This window comes from Oncorhynchus tshawytscha, linkage group LG33 (assembly GCF_018296145.1).
Source record: "Oncorhynchus tshawytscha isolate Ot180627B linkage group LG33, Otsh_v2.0, whole genome shotgun sequence".
Classification (NCBI taxonomy): Eukaryota; Metazoa; Chordata; class Actinopteri; order Salmoniformes; family Salmonidae; genus Oncorhynchus; species Oncorhynchus tshawytscha.
This window is the reverse complement of record NC_056461.1, coordinates 21,554,895-21,574,790: the sequence shown is the minus strand read 5'-3', so window position 1 is coordinate 21,574,790 and position 19,896 is coordinate 21,554,895. Positions and strand designations below refer to the sequence as shown.

The 19,896-nt window shown below is 42.1% G+C and overlaps 1 protein-coding gene across 3 annotated transcripts in view; it reads right to left on the bottom strand.

Annotated features, from left to right (window-relative positions):
• LOC112230969 (F-box/WD repeat-containing protein 5) overlaps nucleotides 1–19,896 on the bottom strand; it is a 30,318-nt gene that overhangs the window by 5,656 nt on the left and 4,766 nt on the right. The window contains exons 1-6 of one of the 3 annotated variants that reach the window (XM_024397419.2): nucleotides 14,816–15,023; nucleotides 13,669–13,864; nucleotides 13,176–13,333; nucleotides 12,454–12,637; nucleotides 2,404–2,552; nucleotides 1,782–2,093 (exon numbers count right to left, since the gene is read on the bottom strand). In XM_024397419.2, the coding sequence (XP_024253187.1) occupies nucleotides 1,782–2,093; nucleotides 2,404–2,552; nucleotides 12,454–12,637; nucleotides 13,176–13,333; nucleotides 13,669–13,855 (990 nt within the window). In that variant the 5' untranslated portion in view covers nucleotides 13,856–13,864; nucleotides 14,816–15,023. Of the gene's footprint in view, nucleotides 1–1,781; nucleotides 2,094–2,403; nucleotides 2,553–12,453; nucleotides 12,638–13,175; nucleotides 13,334–13,668; nucleotides 13,865–14,548; nucleotides 14,617–14,815; nucleotides 15,024–19,896 lie in introns of those variants that run through there. The other 2 variants (XM_024397420.2, XM_042311129.1) reach the window with 2 other exon arrangements.

The following is a 19,896-nucleotide window of genomic DNA, read 5'->3' as shown; positions in this document are numbered from 1 at the left end:
GAATCTAGCCAACATGTCAGATTTGTAAAATGCTTTTCAGCAAAAGCATGAGAAGCTATTATCTGACAGCATGCATCCCCCGAAATACCTGAACGAGACCTAAACAAAAGATTTAGCGGTAGCCGGCGCTACACAAAACGCAGAAATAAAATATAAAACATTCATTACCTTTGACGAGCTTCTTTGTTGGCACTCCTATATGTCCCATAAACATCACAATTGGGTCTTTTTCCCGATTAAATCCGTCATTGTATACCTAAAATGTCAATTTATGAAGGCCGGTCTGATCCAGGAAAATTCACCTTTACAAGACGCAGCGTCACTTTTTAAAATTAAAAAAGTTGCCTATAAACTTTTACAAATCACTTCAAACTACTTTTGTAAACCATCTTTAGGTATTAATAAACGTTAATAATCGATCAAATTGATCACGGGGCGTTCTGTATTCGATAGCAGCAAGTCTTGAAATCTTCGTCCATTTTTTCACTTCCATAACTTCCTCCGGTGCACCCCAAGACAGGAAGTGCCTATACGTCATCTAACCAAGGATAAACCAGCAATGAAATGCCAGTACTGGCGACATCGTGCGGAAGCTGTAGGCATTGTAAACGGAACCTCATCTATTTTCTATCGCCTTAGACAATACATTGACTGGCGGATGATTTTTTTTTTGTGTTTTTGGTTAACAGTTTTCCCAGGGGTTTTTACTCCTGAACACGTTCTGTTATAGCCACATACATGATTTAACCAGTTTTAGAGACTTCAGAGTGTTTTCTATACACGCATACTTATCATATGCATATACTATATTCCTGGCATGAGTAGCAGGACGTTGAAAAGTTACGTGATTTTTAACAAAAAGTTGCAAAAAGCTGCGAAAATTCACATCATCCTTAACAGGTTTTAATAAAAAAAATTGAATGTAGTTTTTATAACGTACGTTGAGCTACTGCTGCGCATTTATTTCACGTTCACATGCTATCAGAGTTATCGGAAATTCCTAGTTCCAACTGGGAAGTTTCACTTGAACGACCCTCCAAATAGGAATTATAAGTGGACTGAATTGCTACATTTCACCACCAACTTTTTCAACCAAAGAAAATGAAACATTTGACTGCTACAACCTAATCAATATGGATAACGTAGCTAGTTTGACCATACTGTCAATGTGAATCAAGTAAACTTTATTATTAGAAATGTTACCTAGCTTATCAATTTTGTTAGAATCTTATTGGTTGAAGAATTGTTCCTGACAAAAAGCATATGAATGAAACAAAGTCACATTTCCGACATCACAACTAGGAAATGGGTAGTTCGGACGAGCACGCGAACACGGCATTAGCCCCCCAGTCTGCCCTGACATTGGTATGCTATTTTGCCAGTTCGAAATGGCAATTACAGACATGCAAACTCTGTTAGGTGCGCAAGACTTGAGACCGATTAATGCAAAACACTCACCAGAAAACCTTGACTGAATCAGTTCCATCATGGCAAAAATCTGACTTTTCACTAGCGGAGAAAAGCAGCCTGTTCTCTGCCATGTGCATGTGTGTCATTTTGATTGGTCAAGAGAGTCCAGAGCATTTATTTCTATTACATTTTTTGTAATTTCAACTATCCGGATAGTGAAATAATGTCAAATGCCCATTCCTCATCAGGATGAAGTTATAAAGTGCATGTGGAAAAATGAATATTTCACAGACTTTCCATTTGTTACATAGAAATCCATGTTTTCATACTGGCCTTCTCTACTGTAACACACAACCTTTGGGAGTGCCCACCTGTATGACATGCTCCAGCCCAGAGGGGGTGAGCTGAGGGAGGTGGGCTGTTGACAGACCCTGCAGTCTCATCTCCCGCCGGCGCTCTTCGTCGTCCTCCTCATCCTCCTCGCTGTCAGTGGTGCCCAGGTCAAAAAGCAGGGGTTGGTGACTCAGGGGCTGGCTCTGACCCTGGGCCTCGTAGTCAAGCAGCAGGTCTGGGGAGTCGTGGCGCCGGCAGTGGGCCACCATCACGGTGCGGATGGTGCTGGCGTTGATGTTCTGGATCTTAAAGAGCCGCTTGACCACGTTGACATTTTCAGACTCCACATCCTGTGGAGAGAAAGGCTCATGCATGAACACACATGGCACAGTGAAATACATACAGGTCATTAGACTGGAAGGAACTTAAGCAAATATACTTAGGGGGCTGATAGCTCTGACTAGGGGAGAGCAAGGGGGAGCTGACATGGACCAAAAACAAAGAAACGGATTAATTCACATTAATTCTGTGCGAGACATCCACAATTTAGCTCAGTTTGACCAGTCATCCAATGATCCAGTCAAAATGGTCAATATATAAATTGTTCAAGAACTGTTGTCCTCTACCAACCATAACATTTTGACCATGTAGGGGACCGACCTGAAAGGCTTTGTTGAGCCAGAGCACAGAGCAGGAGGTCATGTTGCCGATCCAGTGCAGGTTGCCAGAGATGAGGTGGGTCTCGTTCAGCCAGCAGCCAAACACATCATAGGGCTTGTTCCTCACACGTGACAGGAGGGTGTAGTTCTCTGTGGAGGAGGACAAGACAGTTATGGTTCTCCATGTTTTCCACATCGGATAATGATCCCTTAAACTCGATCACCGCATGGGCCATATTGAAAAAACAATAACTAATTTGCGGGCCAGACAGACTGTTTACAACTGCAACCCAAACTGGATATTGTTTTACTATAAAAAAAAAGTTTAATATTATATATAGAAAATATATATATTTACTTACTACACTGGCTCATATATATATATATATATATATATATATATATATATATGCCCCTTCATAAAATGTCCACTTATGTACATAGGACGTTGTATATAGCATTAACAAATAATAAAAAATAGCCTACTGTAAAACTTCCATTTATAGCCCCAGCACTTATTTACTTAAATCACTGAACACAACAGGCGCTTAGACAGGTTTTTAGAGACAGGCAACCATTTCCTTAATGCACACAGCTTTCCTAATTAGCATAGTTAATTGTTTAATTTCAGCATTTTAAATACATTTCTTCATTTCCTGCACCAATGTGTCACGCTTATTTGGTCGTTGTATGCCTTTAATTATTCTGTCAAGGAACGTTTTTTTTTCTTCTCCTCCGACTTTGGCTTTTTGGCCAGTTCTTACTTGTGGCACTAGAGGGCAATCAGACAATTTATACGGGTTTGTACTAGACATGCCATGTTCGCAGTTTTTCGGCCAAATAAGGGCGACTTTGAAAACGAAGTTGCGGGTAAAAATGTATTGCTCGCGGGTTTCGGGTTTTTGAGCTACTTCTAAATTGCATCGCGGCCGCCATGGCATTTCTCATTATTATATTTCACTGTGACCTGCTGCTGCTGACTATCAGGCAGTGAGAAGTGTGCTGCCATCCTGTTAGAAGGTACTTAGAAAGACGCAAACAGGAAGTACAGAATTTGTTTTGCACGCATAGAAGCAGCTACAAACAACGCTACGGTGCAGGTCTTTCAATGTAGTTATTTCTTGTCACGCTTCAGCCTTGGAAACATATTTGTTTGTAAGTTCGATTCAAGCATTTAGCTAATGATGATAATCTTGTTATTGATAGAGTTATTGCTTACATATCAATGTTGGTTGCATTTACTCACAAATTGCAATGCCTTTAATGTATGTCGTTAGCTGTATTACTTTGCTCATGCGTCATGCAAACGAATTGTAAAATATACAATACTGTAGTTTTGTTACTGTTTCTAGTGTAATATGCTTTGTTATTCTACATAGATGGTTATACATTATTAGAGTAATGAAAGGAGCCAATTACCATATGGTTAACAATTAGCTATATGGTTTGGCATCATGCCAGATGCATGGTACCTTAGCGCCTGCTTTGTATTTATGCAACTTCAAATGTTTAATGTACAGCTACAGTATGTCGGTGTGAATTGAATACTAAAGTATATTCTTTTCTGTATTTTGCAGTTTCACAACATAAACGTTTTCAATATATTCATTCAAGAAAAGTCACGCCTTGGGAGTTTTATTGAAGACTTAGTTGTTAGCTATCTGTCTAGTTTTGCATGGGAACGCAACTCAAGGGCAGAATAGTGAAAAAACATCACATCGGGCTCAAGCTCAAGAATAACCACACACGGTGGTTTTGTTTCTACGTTCATCAGCAAACAAAGCCTCTCTTCCTAGGGAAGACCAGCAGTCTACGATGCAACAACCAGAGCCAGGTGTTCAACAGAGAGAGATGGAAGAGCCTCTTCAGCACATTGGGACCAAGTCTCAATCTACAAGATCAAGGTCATCAAAACAGTCAAGCAGATCCTCAACGGCGAGTTCTGCAGCCGTCAAAGCACGCGCCAAGGCAGACGCAGCGCGTGCACAAGTCCCCTATGCTGAGAAGGAAGCTTCTGTGATGAAGCAAAAAGCTGACCTTGAGGCAACTTTATATCTTCTCCAAGTTGAGAGAGCAGCTGCTGCTGCTGCGTTGGCTGAAGCTGCAGCCTTTGAAGAAGCTGTAGGATCAGAACGCAGAGAGCTTCGCAAAGAACTAGACACAGGGACACAGCCCTTAAGTCCAGTCCAACGTACATGTGAGTATGTGCAACAACATGCTAGGCCCTACTTTGCTGAACTTCCATTTGAAGTGGAGAAACAAGAGCTTAGTGTTGACCCAGCTACATGCCATAATCCAGAAGGTAGCAAACAACAGAACATGAGCAGAGACTCTCCGTTCAAAAGAAATGAACAGCAGCATGGTGGAAATGGAAAGCAAGCCCACTTCCAGTCACACACACACAACTTCCCTGAGTCACAAGTGGCACCAGACCTCACCAAGTACCCCTACGACGTGAGATGGTGAGTTCCGGACTCCTGAAGTTTGATGATCGCCCTGAAAATTATTGGGCATGGAAAGCATCCTTTCTCAATGCGATCAGAGACTTGAATTTATCAGCCAGGGAAGAGTTAGATCTAATTACCAAGTGGCTAGGGGCAGAGTCGTCTGAGCAAGCAAACAGAATTAGATCTGTCCATATTTTCAACGCAACAGCAGGGCTTAACATGGTCTGGCAACGACTAGAAGAGTGCTATGGTACACCCGAAGTGATCGAGAATGCACTGTTGAAGAAAATTGATGATTTTTCCAAAACTGGCTAACAAAGACAATCACAAACTAAGAGAACTAGGTGACATTCTTCTCAAACTGGAGTGTGCTAAAGTAGAAGAGTACCTTCCAGGCCTCGCTTATCTGGACACATCTCGGGGGGTAAACCCTATTGTAGAGAAACTTCCATTCAGTTTACAAGAAAAATGGATAGCACAGGGATCCAAATATAAGGAGGACTATCGGGTAGCATTCCCACCATTCTCGTTCTTCTCGAGATTCATCAGGAACCAGGCGAAAATTAGAAATGACCCCAGCTTCACCCTCTACACCTCAACTAACCAGGTGTCCATGAAAAGTGAGAAACCTGCCAGGTACAGCAGCAAGACACCGGTGACTGTATACAAGACAGATGTGTCATCTGAGGCCTCAGACCACCAAACCAAACCCAGTAAGACAAAGGTTGAAAACCCTGACCATCACTGCCCAATACATAACAAGCCTCATCTTCTTAAAAAGTGTTGTGGGTTTAGATACAAAACTCTAGATGAGCGCAAATCATATCTCAAAGACAATGGCATTTGTTTCTGATGTTGTGGGTCAACTCAGCACAGAGCTAAAGACTGTAAGGTTTCAATCAAGTGCTCTGAGTGCGACAGCGACAGGCATCTTGCTGCTCTGCATCCAGGCCCAGCCCCTGCAAATACAGACACCGCTACAGCAGAGACAGAGCATGGCGGGGAGCAAGGTGACGATGCTCTTCTGTCTGTCACCTCAAAGTGTACAGAGATCTGTGGTGAGGCAGTCAATCCAAGATCATGTTCAAAAATATGCCTAGTCAAAGCTTATCCGGCTGGGAAAAGAGAGAAAGCTGTCAAAATGTATGTAGTGCTTGATGAACAGAGTAACAAATCTCTGGCCAAGACAGAGTTTTTCAGTCTCTTCAACATCAATGACAACTCTGCTCCATACACCATGAAGACGTGTTCTGGGGTAACAGAGACTTCAGGCAGGAGAGCCGTCAACTTCATGGTGGAGTCTATAGATGGACACATGCAGCTCACTCTCCCTACTCTGATAGAGTGTGATATGATGCCAGACGATAGGATGGAGATTCCCTCCCCGACATTGCGTATCATCATCCCCATCTGCAACCACTTATGGACAGAATTCCAGCTGTGGACCCAGACGCTCCCATCCTCCTGCTCTTAGGACGAGACATCTTAAGGGTACACAAGGTACGAGAGCAAATCAATGGGCCCCACGACACTCCTTATGCACAGCGACTCGACCTCGGGTGGGTCATTGTGGGTGAGGTCTGTCTGGGAACGGCTCACCGACCAGCCAATGTTAACGTGTTCAGGACAAACATACTTCAAAATGGTCGCACATCCTATCTGAGCCCTTGCCCTGACATCATCCAGGTAAAAGAGAACTACAACAGCGTAGCTCAGAAACACATCTCTCCCTCTACAGTGCACTCGAGAGATCCAACCACAACTGTGAACACAGACAGCCTGGGATGTTCCGTGTTCGACAAAACACAAGACGACGATAAACCAGCACCATCAGTGGAGGACAAAGCCTTTTTGGACATTATGGACAAACAGGTTTTCCAGGATGATGGAAACAACTGGGTGGCTCCACTACCCTTTCGCCCCACTAGACGTCGCCTTCCTAATAACAGGGAGCAGGCCATGAACCGTCTCACATCACTTCGCAGGACTTTAGACAAAAAGCCTGACATGAAGCGTCATTTTATTGACTTCATGCAAAAAATGCTGGATAACGACCAAGCCGAACCTTCACAGCCACTAGAGGGAGACGAAGAACGTTGGTATCTGCCCATATTTGGTGTTTACCATCCACAAAAGCCTGAACAAATACGAGTAGTATTTGACTCCAGTGCTAAGTGTCAAGGTGTGTCACTTAACGATGTTCTGCTCAGTGGTCCAGACTTAAACAACACACTCTTGGGTGTCCTAATGCGTTTCCGCAAGGATTGCATTGCACTAACAGCAGATGTGCAACAAATGTTTTACTGTTTTGGTGTACGTGAGGATCACAGAGATTACTTAAGGTTTCTCTGGTATGAAGACAACAACCCAGATAGAAACATAACTGAGTACAGGATGAAAGTGCATGTATTTGGGAACAGCCCTTCACCAGCCGTAGCCATCTACTGCATGAGACGAGCAGCGCTACAGGGTGAGAAGGAACATGGGTCAGAACCCAAGCAATATGTAGTGAGGAACTTCTACGTCGATGATGGTCTGACATCAGTAGCTACTACAGAAAAAGCTGTCAACATTCTAAGAAAAACACAAGCAATGTTGGCGGAGTCCAACATGAAACTACACAAGATTGCATCCAATAGCAAAACAGTTATGGAAGCCTTCCCTATGGAGGACCGTGCGAAAGACTTAAAAGATCTGGACCTAGGAGTGGATCCTCTCCCTTTTCAACGGAGTCTGGGACCTGGAAACAGACAGCTTCTCATTCCAGGTGTCCCACAATGAGAAGCCTTTTACGCGGAGAGGCATCCTGTCCACAGTGAATAGTCTTTATGACCCCCTTGGGTTCGTGACTCCAATAACAATGCAAGGTAAAGCCTTAATCAGAGAACTCTCTTCTGATCAGAGTGAGTGGGATGCCCCTCTTCCCACAGAAAAAGAAGAGAAATGGAAAATGTGGAAGGAATCTTTGATGGAGTTGGAACATATGAATATTCAGCGGACCTACATCCCAGTCTCCTTGTCTACCACTCAAAGAAGAGAGCTACACATCTTCTCGGATGCCTCTACAGTAGCCATAGGAGCGGTAGCCTACCTGAGAGTTATTGACTCGGAAGGTCAATGCCATGTTGGATTTGTCATGGGGAAATCAAAATTGGCCCCTCGTCCGGCCCACACTATCCCACGCCTAGAACTGTGTGCGGCTTTGCTAGCTGTTGAGATGTATGAACTGATCAAAGACGAAATTGACATTGATATACATGCAGCCAAGTTCTACACAGACTGTAAGATAGTTCTCGGTTACATCCACAATGTCACCAAAAGATTTTATGTTTATGTTGCCAATAGGATAACTCACATCAGGAAGTCTACCCATCCAGATCAGTGGTGCTATATAAACACTGACAGCAATCCAGCAGACCATGCAACCAGGCCCATACTTGCTGCGCTCTTAAAACACACTAGTTGGTTCTCAGGTCCACCGTTCCTGACCCAAACAAACTCGAGTAAGCCTGAGAACATCAATTTTGACCTTGTAGAGCCTCACACAGATGCAGAGATTCGACCAGACGTCACTGTCTTTGCCTCTAAAGTTTCTGGAGCTCAACTCGGCTCTCATCGCTTTGAGAGGTTCTCAAGCTGGAAAACTCTCAATCGAGCCACAGCACGACTCATTCATGTTGCAAGATCCTTCCATGAAGGTGCAGACAACACCAGCTGCAGAGGCTGGCATGACTGTAATAAACCATGCGGTACAAGTGAGTTGTCACAAGCCAAAACAGCAATCATTCACTGTGTGCAACATGAAGCCTTCAGAGAGGAATTCAAATGCATTGAAAAAGGAAAAGAGTTCCCAATGCAAAGTACACTCAAAAAGCTGAACCCAGTGATTGATGAGGATGGGTTGCTGAGGGTGGGAGGCCGCTTATCCTCCGCCGACATGTTACAAGACGAAAAACATCCTCTCATCATCCCACGGACACATCATGTTTAATCCTCCACACTCGTCGCATATGGGTGGTTCTTGGGAGAGACTCATTGGGGTTGCCAGACGTATTCTTGATGCTATGCTGTTTCAGACGGGCTCCACTCGTCTCACACACTCTTATGTCTGAAGTTATGGCAATAATCAATGCGAGACTCTTAGTGTCAGTATCAACCGACCCTGACATGCCTACCATTCTCACACCCTCAATGTTACTTACACAAAAGACCAGCGCTACCTCAGCCCCTTCTGGATACTTCAGCATGAACGACCTTCATGGAAAACAGTGGAAGCAAGTCCAGTGTCTCGCTGACACCTTTTGGAAAAGGTGGAGACAGGAGTACCTGACAACGCTGCAGAGATGCAGAAAATGGACAGCAGAAAAGCCAAATGTAAAAGTGGGAGATGTTGTCTTATTGAAAGACAGTCAGGCACACAGAAATGACTGGCCAGTCGGGCTTGTGGTAAAAACCTTTCCCAGTACTGACAAAAAGGTTAGGAAAGTAGAACTAAAAATTGTCAAGCAAGGAGCTGCTAAGGTGTTTCTGAGACCAATCTCAGAGATTGTTGTTCTTCTTTCTGAAGCATCCTAGAGACAAAAGATAAAAATAGAAAGGACATTATTTGTTTCTTGATATGTTTTATTTCATAGTGGCACAATTTCATTATACCAGGCGGGGAGTGTGCTGCCATCCTGTTAGAAGGTAACAGATTATTTTATTACAACGGTTAAATTGGATTTTCATTGTGTTCAATGGTGTTATTTGCCCCCTAGTGGCGCTTTCTGGTACTTAGAAAGACGACGCAAACAGGAAGTACAGAATTTGTTTTGCACGCATAGAAGCAGCTACAAACAACGCTACGGTGCAGGTCTTTCAATGTAGTTATTTCTTGTCACGCTTCAGCCTTGGAAACATATTTGTTTGTAAGTTCGATTCAAGCATTTAGCTAATGATGATAATCTTGTTATTGATAGAGTTATTGCTTACATATCAATGTTGGTTGCATTTACTCACAAATTGCAATGCCTTTAATGTATGTCGTTAGCTGTATTACTTTGCTCATGCGTCATGCAAACGAATTGTAAAATATACAATACTGTAGTTTTGTTACTGTTTCTAGTGTAATATGCTTTGTTATTCTACATAGATGGTTATACATTATTAGAGTAATGAAAGGAGCCAATTACCATATGGTTAACAATTAGCTATATGGTTTGGCATCATGCCAGATGCATGGTACCTTAGCGCCTGCTTTGTATTTATGCAACTTCAAATGTTTAATGTACAGCTACAGTATGTCGGTGTGAATTGAATACTAAAGTATATTCTTTTCTGTATTTTGCAGTTTCACAACATAAACGTTTTCAATATATTCATTCAAGAAAAGTCACGCCTTGGGAGTTTTATTGAAGACTTAGTTGTTAGCTATCTGTCTAGTTTTGCATGGGAACGCAACTCAAGGGCAGAATAATAAGGCTGTTACTGAATGAGTGAACGAGTGGTGGGGAAGGCCGGAGGGTGTGTGTTGAGATCACTGGTTGAGAAAGCGCTGTAGCTAAGTCACGGAGACCGAGCAGCACGCGCGCATGTCGTGACAACTTTTTACCATTTGTAGGTAGGCTATTTAGATTGTCATTATGGAGACACCTATTACCAACCATTTTTCCAGAAAACATTAACGCGGTAGAACTGATAACAGCGACAAAGCACTGGAGAATGACTTTAGGCTCACTAGAGCACTTTAGAAACATTTGCTCTGTGGTGGTGGTGGTTTAAAGTAAACTGCATTTTAATGTTGCCTCTTCTGATGGAAAACCGTATCAAGCGAAGGGTTTTATGCGTGCTCACGAGTTCTAAGGTCTCAAGAGCTGCGCGAGTGGAAACTTGAAATGAAAGTTATGGAACTCCCTCTTGAGCTTCTGTTATGGGGAATGACATTGATTAAAATGTGGAGAATGATACATTTGCATCTGTTGGCCGTCAAGTCGGCTATTTATTTATATGCCATTGTAGACTACTGTAGCCTACCATTTGATACAATAAATGTTGAAATTACAATGTGCTTGAGTCATTGCAAATCAATTTGTGCCACTTGTGTAGCCTACATGGAGCAGGAGAACGGATTTAATACATAGTCTATAACTTCAGTTTGTTGTTGTAGGCTTGTGTTATTATGCAGTTATGAAATGGTCATGTTTAATTAAATTGGAAGTTATCCATTGTGATCATGGTGACAGATCTATCGCAAATGTATAATTCTCCAAATTTAATGTCAGTTTCATTGTGGATTTTTCCCTGAAATAGATGTTGGCCTATAGGCTACCTGCATCTAGCGCAGCAAACCACGGCAAAGCTGAATTGCAATTATAAACCCAGATTTTAGTCAGTAGCCTATGCCTATTGAAATAAATCTAACAAATAGGCCATTTATAATGGTTTGTAGTCTTAACATCTGACTGCCAGAAAATAGCCTAACAATCAATCATCCAAGTGATTTTTTATTATTATTTATTTATTTTTCTTGCTCAGAGATTGACATTCTCTGTCCAACTTTCTTCACTCAATTTCTCCTGTTGGATTTATCTATAGTAATGTACGTGCAAACAGGATTATCAACGTAACTAGAGCAGTAAAAATAAAAGTTGTGTCATACCCGTGGTATACGGTCTGATATACCATGGCTGTCAGCCAATCAGCATTCAGGGATCGAACCACCCAGTTTATATTTATGAATGCTGATTGGCTGACAGCCGTGGTATATCAGACATACCATAGGTATGACAGATCAAATATTAAAGATGCACTATGCAGAAATCACACCACCATTTCCTGATTGCAAAAATGCTAATAGTATGCCTTATTTTAGTCTGTGACATAATCAAGTATAGTGTAGAGAATCATTGCACGACGTAGTGGTAATTTACCCGTGTGTGAATCCTTTATCAAATAATTTTGACAACCAAGATAACATTCTCTGTAGGCTACAGCAATGACTGTTGCAACTGAAACTTGGCGTCTACATTTAGCCTACAACACATTTCAACTCCTCTATAAGAGGACAGGCTCATTGTAATGGCTGGATGGAATAAATGAAACCGTATCAAACATATGGAAACCACGTTTGACTCCGTTCCATTTATGTCATTACAATGAGCCTGTCCTCCTATAGCTCCTCCCACCAGCCTCCACTGGTTGTAGTAGCTATGGTCTGGCTTGGGTGTGTCAGAGCAAATATGTAACTTTAAAGACCTCTATTGCATGTAAAAAGACAGTGTGAGGAAATGTTTGTTGCCTAACTGTTAGGGTGAAAATTAAGGTGCGCCTGCGTATGTCATTTAGTGCGCCTGGGTATATGTCATTTCTTCCACATTATGTCTCACATGAGTCACAATGTCAGTGTGTCGTAACGGCATTTTGTGTCCCAAAACATTTATCATGAGGATAACTTGTGTTTTGAATTAAGTCATTGGTCTTTAAAAAAAAAAAAAATTGGGGTTTGTGATGCACATTCCAGAAAAATGACCAATGAAAGCACAAGAGAAAGAACAAATAGAGGAAGAGAGACAAGGAAGGAGACAAATGTGAGTGAGAAACAGCAGGAGAGAGTGTGTGTGTCCTACCCAAGCTGATGACAGCGATCTCCCCAGAGGAGGAGTGATGAGAGCCCAGGTAGACTCCAGACACCAGTAGCAGGGTGTCGTCAGCATTGAACTGGGAGAACTGGGTGTAGCCCCAGTTGAACTGGCGCATGCTGGAGCTGTGCACCATGGTGATGGTGCCATCGGGCCGCTCTGTGTCCCAAAGCTGACCAGCACAGGCAGGTGAGAGGAGGATGTTAGATAATGAGAAAAGCAGTATATTGGGGTTGTTAACTGGTTTCATCCTGACATTCGTGATTTATAGTTGTTGATTATTATTAATGTACTTATTTGACATTTTTACTGCACTGCTAGGAGCTAGTAACAAGTATGTCGCTGCACCCACTATAACAAGTGCTAAACCGTGTACGCGACCAATAACCTTTGATTTGAGATGTCAAATCTATAGCTACGATGTGCAAATCTCAACAATTACATTTGTTTCCCCTACATCCCATTTTTGGGCACTACAAACTTGAAACTAAGGTCCACAATGGCTCCTGTGCTGTAACATTGACAAATAGCTATATTTTAGTTTTTGCATTACAGCAGACAATGATCCATTTGGGCCATTATGCTAACATTGGTCTTGGGGCAAAAATGTATCCTTGCAACTGTTGTTGTGGAATACAACATCTTTATTTGGCTTATCCCTGGCACTAGGCTAAAGCTACGGTCTTCTCCAGTCATATAATGTGACGGACCTTGACGGTGCAGTCTTTGGAGCAGGAGGAAAAGCGGTGTCCGCGATGGGAGAAGGCCAGGTGGAGGACCTGGTCATGGTGCTCTTTCAGAGTCTGGACCTCCACACAGGGGATACAGTCAAACAGACGCTTGAACTCCCTGTACCATGACAGAGAAGCTAGGGACAGAGATAGGAGGAAGAAGTCAAACATCTATGCAAATCGGCGACAACAGTACTTCAAGCCACTGCGCAACAATAAGCAACAGTTAACACGAGAACACAAGATAGTGACTCAGTACTGCAATAATTCATACCTCAAGTAGGAGCTGGACAAGGGCACTGTGTGCTGGCCTGGCACATTCATTTTTACAGTACAATACTTTCCTTCGTTATAAGTTGAAATATGTCCATCCTATGATGGAACCATTAATTTGTTGAAATCAACATAATTTCCTGTATTGTTGGGTTTAAAATGGAATTAACCCAACTGCCTGGTGTCCTATGTGACCTACCAGGGTGTCTGGGCACAGAGCGGGGGATCCTATAGTAGCTGTAGAACAGCTCCCTCCACAGGAACTCATCTTTGGACACTGCCAACCACTGTCTGCAGGCCAGGCCAGCACTCAGCACAGTGTCATGAGGGAGACGCAGGAAGATCTCAAGCACCAAGCTGTCTGGCAGGGCTGGGCCATCATCCATCCTGACATCCTGCATGGGAACAGCACAGGTAAAAGTGTTCTTCTGATACACACTTTAGGTCAAAGTATTGTTATTAGGCTATACTGTAACACATGCATGACCGCAGCACCCTAAATGTCTAAGACCCTGCCCCACAAAATAACCCTACCTCCCACTCTCTCTCATTCTATATTAAGTATGACAGCTGAGAGTTTGACAGGAGATCACCACATGGCATGTTTTCCCACTGAGGCCCAACAACCACTTCACTAGACTGGTTGCATGATATCATGAGTTGATTCAATTTAGTGGAATGAACCAGTCATGTTGATCATTAATATGGAATAATGACAACAATGAATGGGGGCTATATCTATAAATTTGTCATTTCCTGAAGAGCCGCTAGCTAACGTTATCTTGCATTCGGAAGTAAAATAACACCCTTCCTGTAACGTTAAACAATATCTAGATACTGTAGCTAACTACATTGCCAACAACAGACAGCAATTTTCAATGTAACTAGCTAGTTAGCTAGCGAGGCTAGTTGAGAATTATCAGTTGCATATCGTCCGAGTTCAGAATTATCAGCGATGATGTTAGCTAACTCGCTACATAGGCTAGCTAAAATGAACAGTCACATTAACACTGACAACACCGTTACTGTTTGTTTCGAAATATGTTAGGAATAATACATTTCATAAAAGGTAACGTTACCTCGCCAGCTTAGCTACTGGTTAACGCTACGTCACGGGATGCAAAACGGTCACCTCACCAGTTAGCTAACGTTAGCGACTTTACGCAAAAGCTAACTTAGCTAGCAAATAGCTAATCTAACGTTACAAGCTAGCTGTCATTCGTTCCTAAATGTTACTTTGCCAGTTTGTAACGTTATCTTTCCATTACCACATTATTTCAATATAAACTATTCGGGTTTTATTTCCACAAAATAAATTCGAACAATAATATAAAATCGTGACCCACCTGCCCTTTTGACAATCTGTATGGAGACAAATCAAATGGCCAGCCGAGGATAGCTAGTCAGAAGCGAGAAAAAAAAAATTCAACAACAATCTTCCGCCCCCGGCGAGACGTCTGGTCGCCCATTAAAAGAACCAACAAGTCAATTTCAGAACCCTCGCTACTTCATAGGAAGGCTAACTCAATCAAATACAGAGCGACAGCCTGCCAGTTCCACTCTATGGACAACGAATCCCATTGTTAGGGTGGAGACATACAGTGCCTTTAGAAAGTATTCATAACCCTTGGTTTGTTCCACGTTTTGTTGTGTTACAGCCCGAATTCAAAATGGATTAAATATATATTTTTCTCACCCATCTACACAAAATACCCCATGATGACAAAGTGAAATCATGTTTTTTTTTTAAAGTTTTTCCAATTTTTTTGAAAATGAAATACAGAAATATTATTTTTATAACTATTCTCACCCCTGAGTCAATACATTTTAGAATCACCTTTGGCAGCGTTTACACCTATGAGTCTTTCTGGGTAAGTCTCTAAGAGCTTTTCACACCTGCATCGTACAATATTTGCACATTATTCTTAAAAACAAATGTCAAGCTCTGTCAAGTTGGTTGTTGATCATTGCTAGACAGCCATTTTCAAGTTTTGCCATAGATTTTCAAGCCAATTTAAGTATACTGTAACTAGGCCACTCAGGAACATTCAATGTCGTCTTGGTAAGCAACTCCTGTAGATTTAGCCTTGTGTTTTAGGTTTTCGTCCTGCTGAAAGGAGAATTTGTCTCCCAGTGTCTGTTGGAAAGTAGACAACCAGGTTTTCCTCTAGAATTTTGCTTGTGCTTAGTTTTATTCTGTTTATTTTTATCCCCCCAAAAACTCCCTAGTCCTTGCCGATGACAAGCAGAACCATAACATGATGCAGCCATCATCATGCTTGAAAATATTAAATGTGGTAGTCAGTGATGTATTATGTTGGATTTTCCCCGAACATAATGCTTTGTATTCAGGACATAGTCAAAGAAATTAACTTTCTCTTCTCCCCCACTAAAATACTAACATTCACAGTTAACAGATTTTGCTGATGGCTACTTTGAGGAAAATGTACTTACTATGACTGAGATCGGTGGTTGTTCCACCTAGCTATCTTAATATGAATGCACTAACTAAGTCGCTTCGGATAAGAGCGTCCGTTAAATTACAAACATGTAAATGTAGGTAGCTTGTACAGTCCCAAGAGCTAAAGAAAAATGCTCAGTTATAAGTGAGTGCTCTGTAGCAGTTGGAAGAATGTGCACTGTGCAGACTGCACTGACAAGTCAATGAGAGAACATTCATCATCACAGATGGCTGCACCAGTAATTATGGATGAATAATGCAGAGGACACTCACTCTGGCTGTCAACAAATTCCTCTATCAACAAATAGCTACATGGTTTTGCACATTCCATTTTCCTGTACCCAAGAAGACCTTGAGTAGGCCCAACTTTTACACACACACACACACACACACAACAGATAGTAAGCAGTAAACAAAATAAACTATTGATATTTTGTGTTTATAAATCTGTGGTTATTTTTATTTAACCTTTATTTATACAGGGAATCCCAATTGAGACCAAGGCATCCTTTTTTCTTTTTAAACTCTGTTTATTAAGTTTTACACACACATACAAGACAACACAAATCAATATAAATAATATACTCAACTAGAAAAAAATACAAATAAAAAACAAATAAAAAAATACCTTTGAAGATACCGTAGACAAGTTAAACACACCAGGGAGAAGGCTACAAAGGTTAAAGGGCAATCTATAGTACAGGGACAGAGCAAACACCTCACCATGGTTCCTGTAAACAGTCAAGGGATAAGGGTGGAGAAATGCTTTAAAATAAAATAAAAATAGAATGATTATTCATGTAGGCGTGAACAAAATGTAAAAATAACTGGGAAAAACAAGCTCACACTTCAGTCTCTGCCTGGGCAAGATGAACAAGGCATCCATGGGTCACAATCAATAAGCACATGGACCTTAATGCCCCCCAGCAAAAACACAGAGAGAGGCTCCTCCAACCCTTAAGTCACAGGGGGGTCAAATACAGACTTATTTTAGTTTTAATTGGAATGCCATCAGAGGATGGACTGTTTAAAGTAAGACCGGAATGGAGCCCGAGCCTCATTAAACAGTTTGGGGTTCCCACGTGAATTTAATTTAAAATTTTCTAGTTTCAGAGAGCACAACACATCCCTCACCCAATATTTACAAGATGGGGGAGCTGCCATCTTCCAGTTCTGTAGTATTAGCCGTCTAGCTAAAAGAGTTGTCTAAGCAACAGTGTCCGACTGGATTCTTGATAGGGGGGTACCCATGGACAGTACTCCAAAAAGGGCTGTAAGGGGAGACGGATCTATAACAGTGTCATATATATCAGAGAAACATTTAAATATTAATTCCCAGAAACCTGACAGTTTATGACAGCCCCAAAACATATGCAACAGTGTGGCTGGTTCCACTTTACATCTGACACAGGTAGGATCAAAATCAGAGAATATTCTTCCAAGTTTGGCCCCCGACCAGTGGATACGGTGAACCACCTTGAATTGAATGAGGCTGTGTCTAGTGCTAAAAGAGTACGAGTGCACCCTGTGCAGCACAGATTCCCAGGCGTCTTCCCCAAGTTCCTCCCCCAAATCCTTTCCAACGAGTCTTTAAAAAGGCACCAAAGAAGGGTTCTGCAAGTCATGAATGATTGCATATACATCTGAAATTGCGCCTCTATGAAGTTTGTTCAACTCCAAGATGCTCTCTATAGCTGTATTCGCAGGCCTATGGGGAAATCCAGGTGTGTTAGCTCTGACAAAGTTTCTAGTCTGGAGATAGTGGAAAAAGTGGGATTGGGGGAGATTGAACTTTTCCTGCAGCTGAGAAAAAGAGGCAAATGTATCAAAGAATAATTGGGCTAGCGAGGAGAGGCCTAGTGAGTGCCAAATGCCAAAAGCCCCATCATTCAAAGCCTCGGAGGCTAAAGGCTAAACGGAACTGATTCTAAATTTTAAGAGACTGCTTTACAATTGGGTTGACACACCTTTTGCCTAGGGACACTGGGAGAGACGAGCACAACACAGAGGAAAGTGCTGCAGGTTTACACTATTCAGACTCCATCTGGACCCAGAGTGGTCTAGGGCCAGAAGGATCAGTCTGCAGCCAGTACAGAAGGGCTCTGAAATTTGCAGCCCAGTAGTATGTCTGAAAATTTGGTAGAGCTAAACCCCCCAATGACCTAGGCTTCTGTAAATGTTTTCTACCAATCCGTGGTACCTTGCCATCCCAAATAAAATGCATGAATGTTTGATCCAGTGAAATAAAAAAAGATTTTGGAATAAAAATGGGTAAACATTGAAATAAATACAAACATTTGGGCAACACATTCATTTTAATGACATTAATCCTTCCGATAAGAGAGAGGGGTAGCGAATTCCAAAAAGTAAAAGATTGAAACAATCTGTCTGCTAGAGCAACAAAGTTTTCCTGAAACAAATTTGAATATTTCCTTGTCACTTTTACTCCCAAGTAGGTGAATTGATCCCGGACAATCCTAAACTGAGAACTTGTAGAAGAGCACTTTAAAGCAGCCTTGTTTACCGGAAAAAGCTCACTCTTGCCTAGATTCAGCTTCTACCCTGAGATTGATCCAAACTTTTTAAGAACAGATAGGGCATGTGGCAATGAGGTATCAGGGTTGGAGATAAACAAAAGGAGGTCGTCAGCATATAGCGAGACTTTCTGCTCCCAGCCTGCCCTGATTATACCTCGAATGGCATCATTATAGCGTAATGCAATGGCGAGAGGCTCGATTGCCAAAGCAAACAACAAGGGGGAGAGTGGACAACCCTGTCTGGATCTGCGGTGCAAGGGAAAATAGTCAGAGGACAAGTTATTAGTCCGTACCGAAGCCATGGGGGAAAAATAAAGAATCTTTATCCACGCAATGAATTTGGGGCCAAAGCCAAATCTATAAAAGGGCAGCTGTTAGGTAATCCCACTCAACGCGGTCAAACGCTTTTTCGGCATCAAGTGAGACCACCACCTCCGGGTCTCCCGACGCCGGGGAGTACAGTATATTCATAAAGCGCCTAATATTGAAAAATGAATGCCTATTTCTCACAAAGCCAGTCTGGTCAGAGTGTATTACTTGGTGCAGCAAGCCTTCCATACGGATGGCTAAAAGCTTAGCTAGGATTTTGTAATCACAGTTTAAAAGCGAGATTGGGCGATAGGATCCACATTGGGGCGGCAGGGTAGCCTAGTGGTTAGAGTGTTGGTCTAGTAACCGGAAGGTTGCAAGTTCAAACCCCCGAGCTGACAAGGTACAAATCTGTTGTTCTGCCCCTGAACAGGCTGTTAACCCACTGTTCCTAGGCTGTCATTGAAAATAAGAATTTGTTCTTAACTGACTTGCCTGGTTAAATAAAGGTAAAATTCTAGGGGGTCTTTGTTTTTCTTTAATAGTAATGAAATTGAAGCCTGATAAAGACTAGGCGGTAGCTTTGAAGTATTAAGGCACTCTGCAAATAGTCGAGACAAAAATGGGCAAAGCAGACCAGAAAACGTCCTGTAAAATTCGGTTGGAAAACCGTCCGGACCTGGTGATTTACCACTTTATTGCGGACACTGCTGTTGCAATCTCCTCAAGCGTAAATTCTTCTTCTAGACAGTCATGGGAGTCTGTATCAATTGAAGGCATATTCAAGCCATTAAAGAAGGAATCAATCAGCAAAGGGTCTTGAGGGGATTCAGATATGTATAGCGCAGAGTAAAATTGTTTGAATTGATCATTGATCTCTTTATGTATAACTGTGGTGGCACCAGACGGGGTCCTTATTTGTGGGATTAAACGTGAGGCCTCAGATTTACGGATCTGATGCGCAAGGAGTTTACTGGCCTTGTCGCCTTGTTCATAGACTTTGTATCGAGCTCGCAAGAGTAACTGTTCAGCTTGCCTGGTAGAAAGCTAATCAAATTCAGATTGGAGTAGTTGGCGCTCTTTATGCAGATCAGAGGAAGGATCCGTAGCATACTTCTCA